The 8748-nt window shown below is 42.2% G+C and overlaps 1 protein-coding gene across 3 annotated transcripts in view; it reads right to left on the minus strand.

Moving 5' to 3' along the window:
• Window positions 1–508: 508 nt before the first annotated feature.
• The window catches only part of ENTPD1 (ectonucleoside triphosphate diphosphohydrolase 1), an 82736-nt gene continuing 74496 nt past the window's right edge, over window positions 509–8748 (minus strand). For 2 of the 3 annotated variants that reach the window (XM_045291379.1, XM_045291377.1), the window contains 4 exons: window positions 8383–8643; window positions 6109–6225; window positions 3238–3369; window positions 509–1064 (listed from right to left, as the gene is read on the minus strand). In XM_045291379.1, coding sequence (XP_045147314.1) covers window positions 864–1064; window positions 3238–3369; window positions 6109–6225; window positions 8383–8643 — 711 coding nt within the window. In that variant the 3' untranslated portion in view covers window positions 509–863. The remainder of the gene's footprint in view (window positions 1065–3237; window positions 3370–6108; window positions 6226–8382; window positions 8644–8748) is intronic. The other variant, XM_045291378.1, reaches the window with a different exon arrangement.

Raw genomic sequence — 8748 nt, forward strand, 5'->3', positions numbered from 1 at the left:
TGGTATATGTATTTTACCACAATTTAAAACCAACCAACCAACAAACAAAAAACAATGAATGAATGAATTGGAGGATAAATTTTCCCCAACCCTAAGTTACAACTGTATTTTTTTTCCTGACATGTAGTCGGCCTTGTGACTGGACACTTCTATGTAACAACAGCTTTTAAAAAATCTCTGGTCTGGGTACAGCGGTTTTGCATCACTCAGAAAAATGTAACTTGCCCGCACTCCTATTTTGGATTGCATTTGGTATCGCATCAACTGCTGAAGCACATTGAACCCTGCAACATACTTACCCAGTCCGGAACACCCTCCACCCAGAAGACAGGCTGAGAATGGGACGGTGGGAAGATAAGAATGGGATTTTTAAAGCGCATGAAGAAATCCCATGATCTTTTCCCTCAATTTTCCCATGAACTTTTTCAAGGCCCCTCAGGAGAAAGAAAAGAACTCTAAATTTTAAAGTACAAGGAAACCATTTCCTGAGATTCTTTTTTTTTTTTTTTTTAATTCCCCACACAGGACTCAGGACACACAATTTTTTAGAAAAAGCCAATATTGTTCTTTTATAAAGCAAAAAAGCATGAAAAGTGGCACAACTTACACAAATATTGTATGAAAGGGAGTGGGCAATTGGGAAAGACAAAAGAGGCAGTGTCTGCAGGGAAGTCATTGAGGCAAAGCGTGGTGAATGACTCCCAGCAAAAGGCTCGGAAGCTTTAAACTGATCGAGACTGGCCCCAGTGAGCAGGGAAGGATGGTCTTGTACGCAGCCATAGAGAAAAGTGCTTCCTGGGTGGATTTTGTTTTGTGTTTTCCTCATTCCAGCCAGAAGATTTCAACTTGTCCTGCTATTCTGTTTACTTCCAAAAATGTGAAGACTTTTGAAAGATCACCGAGCCTAGGATGAACACTACCGCCAGCAGCAGGGAGAAGAAGACCATGAGGGTGATGTACGTGGGGCGAGAGAAAGGTTTAGGCGGTGGCAGCTCTGCTGGGATCATGTTGGTCAGGTTTAACATGTAGCCCAAACTCCACCCGGCTTCTGCATAGCCGTTGATCTACAAACAGTGGGGAGAGTCTGTTATTTTTTTGGCCCAAAGAGACAATACCTAAGCATCATGAAACCCATCCAAAATACTAGACAACCACTAGGTAAATGGCACTGTGTTTGGTTTTCTCAGTGCATAAGTTTGTATATAAACTAGGAATATGGTTGTGGGGGGAAAAGAACAGCAGGCGGTTACAAAGGAGAATTGGGAGTTTTACCATTTCCAAAAGAAATTTGTAAACGCCCATGAATCCTGCAAGCTTTTGGCCCTGGAACATACTTACCTAGTCTGATTAACCCTCCCACTCAGCAGCCAGGCTGAGAATGGGATATGTGATCACCTGCCTAAAAGAACTTAGTCGTTAAGAGAGTCCTTTGGAGATCTCTATGTGTTCTGTTGCTGTGAGCGTGAGGGTGGAGGTGGCAAGAAGGAGGCAAATGAGCTCCCTGTGTAACCAGGACTTCTTCGTGACTCATCTAGAGAAACATTGGAAAATCAATCTCACTTTATCAAGATCAGAAGATGATACGTATGCATGTGCAAGGATTCTTCATAAATGGTGAAGCGTGCTCTGGCATCTTCTACACAGAAGCTAAAGGAGAACATGAAATCAGACTGTTTTAACCACTCGGAAGTTGCTGTTGGCATCATTTTATGACCTATCCTTCATGGTCTCTCTATATGCAATTTACTTTTTTCAAATGCATAAAAAATGATACTAAATTGTATAGTTTGCTCACTTAATGAAACTTTATGAACATCATTCTTTGACTCGTAAGATATTTCTACATTTCTGGCCTGAACACTCTGACATATTCATTTTTTGCTCAGTTTAATTATTTACGTATCTTAAGAATAGAGTAATTGTATTAAATGATGTGTATGTTTTTAAGATCCCTGGAACATACTGTCAAAATAATCTCCTGAAAGGTTGTGCTGATTTACATTCTAAACAATAATGTGGAACTCCCTCTCTCCCCAAACATTTACCAACACTGGGAATAAGCCATTTCTAAAAGAGTACCTGCCCTCTGAGGGATAGAAAGCTTATGGGAGTGCGTCTGTTGATAAGGGGTCCTGAGTTGGAAGAGTTATTGCTTAGATCGGGTTCTTGAGATAATGTGGCTCTTTCGAAACATACTTGTGGCTCTGAAGTAAAATTGAAATAATTTAAAGAACATTATTCAGATAATCGTGATTTCATTTGTTTGTAAAAATATTTTTTTGACGCTCCAGTAATTTTTTAATTGTTGTGAGAGACAGAATTGGCTCTTCTCAAAAGTTTGCCGAGCTCTGGCCTAGATAGTTATTGCCTTGTTTATAGTTCAAAGAAGATAAATCAAGAATGCTCTGAGCATCTATCTTAAGTTACACACAGACATAGCCTTCAAAGAAATGAAAACTTGTGATGGAATGGAAGGAAGGGATATTAAAACAAGGAAAATGCTGGCATTTGAATTAATGGAGTTTACCAACAAGAGTATAATGAAACTGGTATCCTCAGGGATGAAACAGTCCTTTGTTCTAACATTTTGTTTTGCTTGAAATCACAATACTTAATAAAGCAGGTAAAATGTTTTTCCATTAATGGGCATGGGCTTAAAAAGATACTAAAAGGCTGCTGTTGCACAGCGGATGTAAATATTGCTCTGCACCTGGATAACTGCAGGTGGCGGTGTAGTACAGCACAATAATGACGTTATTTCTGGGCTCAGGCTTCTAAGCAATGGCCCCTTCAAAGCCATCCAGTCCCCTTCGTCACATAGTTTTCAGATTGGTCAACCTTGAAGCAGTTGGCCTTAAGAGCCACAATCAACAGAGCTATTTATCTCTTGCAAGAGACCATGATCAGCTTTTGCTGGCATGAAGAAAGGGTCTTTGGGATGGATATGAGAGTCAGCATACAGAATCCCTGCAGCTACGAACATGCTGTTACGTTATTTTAATATCTCATATTTTAGTTTCATAAGATGTTAGTCATGGTAATCTGAGCAGAAGGACGATGCTAGTAACATACCCAGAAGGGCTTGTCACAAAGTGGCAACTCGGATTAGAGATGAAGTGGGGGAACAAAGTATCAGGTCCAAACTAAAAACCAGGTGGACTTTCACCACTTTCAAGACGGAAACTGCTTTTGTCACTACCAGCAACCTCCCCCCAACACAAAACATACTCAAATTACCTTGTTCAAGAATTCGATTTGATTCCAGTACTCTGTGAAACCAAGCTTTTGAAGGAGGGTTAAAACGTAGGTGCCAGAAAAGCAGTACTCACTCAAGTACTTCTTATTCACATCAGCAAAAGTTGTGTTCACCTAGGAGTGAAGAGGATAGATTTATACAATGGCCACCACTTCTCTTTAGCCCTCTTTCCCACTATGAGAGAGAGGAGAAATCCCCCAGCTCACATGGTGCTGCAGCCTATGTAGTATTTTAGGGGTGGGCCTGTATTTACCCATTCATTTAGGGCTGGGAGAAAGAGCTCATAGAATGTGTCATGGTAATGTTTGTGATCTTATTACCACACAGAAGGATTAATCATCCTTCTCTCTCGCTCTTCCCTTTCAATTCCCCAGACAGTGGGGCCAGTACCAGGTTTTCTCCTCCTCACCCATTTCTTCTCCGCATTCTCACACACAGGGGAATAGCCTACACTAAGGAGGATATGCAGGATTTCTGGCCTAGAAAGGTTAGAAATCCACGAGGCTGAACATCAGGACTCAGAAATACCTAATTATCAGTATGCATAGAAGCTTAAAGAATTATTTACTTGGGCTGTTCTTTGCATGACCAGATTGGCAGGATGTAAAGGTGGCTAAATTCGGGTCACTGAAAAGATGTATGACCCTCTAATTAACCTTCTAGGGGATGACCATGGACTGCCACTTTGACTTCCCTCTCTCTGCCTTGGGGAATCCAGTGATTTGAGGTAACTACAGACATCAGTGGTGTGCTCTTCCTTTTATTTCCCCATCTAAATCATGGCATAATATGTGCAAAGTGTCTACTTGTCAACACATAATACTGGCTTATTGATTGTTAGCTCTCTGCCAAGGATCTATAGAAGGAACATTCCCAAACTTGAGCACACTTGGGTAGCAGTCTTTGCTCAGGGTGAGGTTTAAAGGAAAAGAAAAGGGTTACCCTGTGAAAAGTATTTGACCAAACTATGTTTACAAGGGGTGGCAATACAGTTGGGGAAATCATGGCCATGTCAACAATGGAGGACTTGTTGAAGGAGAATGCAGGCCACATCCTGCTCTCCTCTTCCACAACTCTTTCATGACTCAAAACTCACTACCATCAAGTTAAGGCCGACTCATACAGACCCTGTAGGACAGGCTAGAACGGCCTTTGTAGGTTTCTGAAGTTGTAACTGTTCACGGAGCAGAAAGCCTCATCTTTCGCTCACCTAATAGCTGGTGGTTTTGAACTGACGGCCTTGTGGGTAGCAGCCCAGTGTGTAACCATTACACCACCAGAGTGCCTTTAAATATTTCAGCATTTCCCCCACATGCAGAATTTTCTAAGCCTACTAATGGGGCCTTTGCATAATTTCCCATGGCTTATCAGAACAGAACCTAGGTCTGCGTACGAGCATTCCCACTGCAAAGCAAGCTGATGAAACTGGCGAGGGTAAGGAAAGGGGATGTGACCGAGCTCTCACTCTGAGCAAGACGCGATTCCCCACCCCAAAGAGCAGCTTAAATAGCCGCCTTCACCACATCGGCCTAGACTTGAGTTGCCTCTTCGTAAGATGCTTCTCGTCTTTCACAGACCACCATCAACTACAAAAAGCTTCCCCCGAACATTTGTAAATTGTAAAGTGCTGACACGCGTGTGAGCAGCGCTTGCTGAAGGCCCTGGATCCCCTTTCTTGATGCTCTAACTCCGGCAGCAAACGTGGGAAGAACTCCCCATCTACAGGCTCTTGCGCAACCTTTCTTCCCCTTTGGTCAGTGCTTCTAGTTTTAATGAATGTCTTTGCATAGGAGGAAAGCACTATTCCCTTCTGCAGCTGTATCAACTTAAAATAGCCGCTCTTTTGAGTTTGCCCCTATGTGATGTAGAGGCCCACGTGACATGGTGGGTTAAGTGTTGGGCTGCACACCATAAGGTCAGCAGTTTGAAACCTTCTGTTGCTCTGTGAGAGGAAGAAGAGGTTTTCTACTCCCGTCAAGAGTGATGGCCTTGGCAACCTCCGGAGGCAGTTCTGTACAGGACTGCTGTGAGCCAAGACTGACTCAATGGCAGTGCGTTTATTTTTGTTCTATGCCAAGTATCTTTTATAACTGGAGTGGGCCAATAACCTCTTTCTTTTCCGGACACTTTCACTAGGGGCCAGTGAGTGGCTATTGAATGACGCAGTGCCTCCAATTCCAAAAAGTAAACGTGCTTCAAATGATGAGGAGCAGGGGGCATCTTGGACATGAGCAGTGGTGAAAAAGGGTCTTACCACAATAGTGTCTGTGGTGTCTTCTATGAAGTGGCCTGCTTTCCTTGCTGAGAGAATGCTGACTGTGAGGCTGGAGAAAAGGAGTTGGCAGTAATGTGGCCAGCTCCAGGGAGCTCTCAGGCTCTAAGACAGTCATAAAATTCTGTACCCTGCTTTCTCACTGAGCCCTGGCTAAAGAGATGTAAGGAAACGATTTCTGAGCACCTTCTGGGATAGCTTTATTTTCCTTTAAAAAGATGCATCTAATTCTATCCTTCTGGGCTTGATCATGGCTGTGATCCCTGATGAAGCTACATCTTGTGTCCATGAGGAAATAGTCACAATAACAGAAGAGGCAACGACTAAGACATTGTCAAGCTGCTGACCCTGGCCAGACCTTGTGTTAGGTAAGAAAAATAAATAAAACCTTATTTGTTTAAGCTTCCCAATGTTGTTAGCTCATTTAGAGGCAGATGTATTTCTAATTCAGTCCGCAATCTAAGCCTCTCTAATACATTGGTTAGATCTTCGCCAGGGCAAACTAGAAGCATGTGAAGAGGAAGCTAAGGCTACCAAGGGCGCAGGGTAGTTGTGAGAGCTGCTCTTTCTGATCACGCACCACAGCCCAGGGTGTGGAGCAGAACTCCTCCATCTTCCGAGTCACCATCTCCTCACTGGACACGTCTTCCGATGTCAAGTTTAAAAAGCTCATTGTGTAGTAATAAGCTGAAAATGCCTGCACGAGAAAGAAATGCAGTTATCAGCTGTGGCCAACTCAAAGATATTGAGAGGCTTTCCAGAGGCCCCTAGCACAAGTACTTGGAAATCTCTGCTGAGGGATTTAATGAACCAAGTGAAGTTCTAGATCCAGGAGCTGCATCCTTTTTGGAACAAGGATCACTGTGCTACTGACATAAATTTCTGAGCTACTTGGCAATTGATTTTTCTATTCTTTTAAAAATCATATAGATATATATATAAAGTTTGCTGTTTAAATACATAGAATTCAGTAGCATTAATTATAGTTCACATGCTGTGCATCCATCACCACTATCTATTTCCAATAGTTTTTGATCCCTTACTGGACACTTATTAGAACCCTGAATGGAAACCCCTAACAAAACCTCACTATTCTTTCATCAACAACACCCCTTCCCACCTTTCCCCAGACCTTGCTAATCACTAATAAAAGTTTTGTTGCTATCCACCTGCCTATTCTAGATAATTCATATAAGTGGGTTCATACAACATTTGTCTTTTTTATATCTGACATTTCAATCAACATGTTTTCAAGATTCATCCATGCCATAGTATATATCACAACTCCATTTCTTTGTATGTTTATTCATTCATCTGTTGCTAGACATGTGGATTATTTCTACATTTTGACTACTATGAAGAATGCTACAATGAACAATGATGTGCATGATCTACCTTCAGTCTCTTAAGTGTATATGTACAAGTGGAATTGCTGGGCCATACGGTAGGTTATTCTGTTTGATTTTTTGAAGCACCACCAAACTTTGCCACAGCAGTTGTACCATTTTACATTCCCACCAGTGATACAGAAGAGTTCCAATCTCCCCACATTGTCCTTAACATTTATTTCAGGTGCTTTTTCTGTTTGTTTTTCTTGTTGTTTTTTCTTCTGATAATAGCTGTTCTGTTGGACTTGAAGTGGTACCCCATCTGTGGTCTTAATTTGCATCTTCTTGTGTACTTAGAGGTTATTCACTTATCTTCTTTAGAGAAATGTCTTTTCAGAAGGAGCTTGGAACTGGGATCCAAATAATTCCCCAAACTTCAAAATGTAATGAAAATGATGCCAAGCCCAATGTTCCCTTGGGAGTCTAAGTTTCTAATTCCTAAACATCTTTGTAGAGGAAAATCCTCACCTGATGGCTGCTGCTGCTTCTGACATTTGAGAAATTATCTGCAGCAAGTCCTGATGGCTGCCTACCCATAATCATCCCTCTTTTTCTTTGCTTATAAGATCCGGATTTTCCCCATATATAGTGTGGTAGTTACATAATTTTATGTCAACTTGAAGATCAAAGTGTAGGGATGGTATTCAACCTGTCCATCAGGTCACAGACTGATGGTGCCTCCTTGTGGGCATGGCCTTCTCATAAGGAGGGCCTTGGGAACCTCCCCATCTCTCTCTCTCTCTCTCTGCCATCACCTTTCTGCTGACTGATCCTGTTTGCAGCCAAAGCCATCATCGTTGGATCCACACGACTTTCCACCCACCAACCTGTGACCCTACATTCTATGTGAGTCTGCAGAGGGACTTAGGGACTACTGTTGGACTTATGGACTTGAATTGGACTGGGCTGGGATGCTTTCTTGATATATAATTATATCTTGACATAAAGCTCTTTCTTATACATATATGAATTTCACTGGATTTGTTTCTCTAGCCAACCCAGCCTAACACATATAGGGAAGAAACATGCTCAAGAAAGAGTCTCCCATTCCAGGGCAAAAAGAATAAGTCTAAAACAGCCATCGTAATCCACTCTCCTTTAATCACAAGTGGGTTGAAAGATGTACTTTTCATCAAATTCTGGCCAATGGGATTTGGAAAGATGTTTACTGACACCTCTGCAAAGTGGGAGGGAGAGATGTAGGAGAGAAACTTCTTGCTTGCTTGGCTTTGCAGGTGAGGGAAGCTATGATGCCTACTTAGCACGGCACCTGTTTTGAACACAAGAAAGCCAAGGAAACGGAGAAGCTGATCTCAAGTTCTAACACGGACCTGGGGAGCGAGCCATAAATTATCTCCCTAGAAAGTTACTATGTAAAAGAAACACATCAATCCTATTCTTTAAATTCTTTGCAGCCCAGATCATTCTAAGCAAAACCAAAACACCTTATCACTTCGCAAACTTACTCCAAATTTTCCCCAGATTGGTGGTACGTGAACCGAATCAAAGACACAATCGTAGGTATTGCAAAAACTGGCGTTGAAGAGCTCAAGGATGCTTCTCTGGCATTCTAGAAAGTTCCCAGTGCCTTGGATTCTTATGGTATCCCCTTGATCCAAGTTATTAAATTTCCTGCTGCAGTAGCTCCCGTAAAGCTTTCTGGTGGCCATTGTCGTCGTATATCCAGGGTGGAAGCATGGTTCCAGGAGGAGGTCTGACTGTAACTGCTGGATGGAAAAATCAATGAAAAGCATGTGAAAAGATGGTGCCGAGATAAGAGTCCCGTGCCTAGAACTCCCCTTGCATAGCCCAAAGATTGGCAGTCTTTGAAA

Source organism: Echinops telfairi, unplaced genomic scaffold (assembly GCF_000313985.2).
Source record: "Echinops telfairi isolate 266 unplaced genomic scaffold, ASM31398v2 ScPeMD7_70;HRSCAF=299, whole genome shotgun sequence".
Taxonomy (NCBI): domain Eukaryota; kingdom Metazoa; phylum Chordata; class Mammalia; order Afrosoricida; family Tenrecidae; genus Echinops; species Echinops telfairi.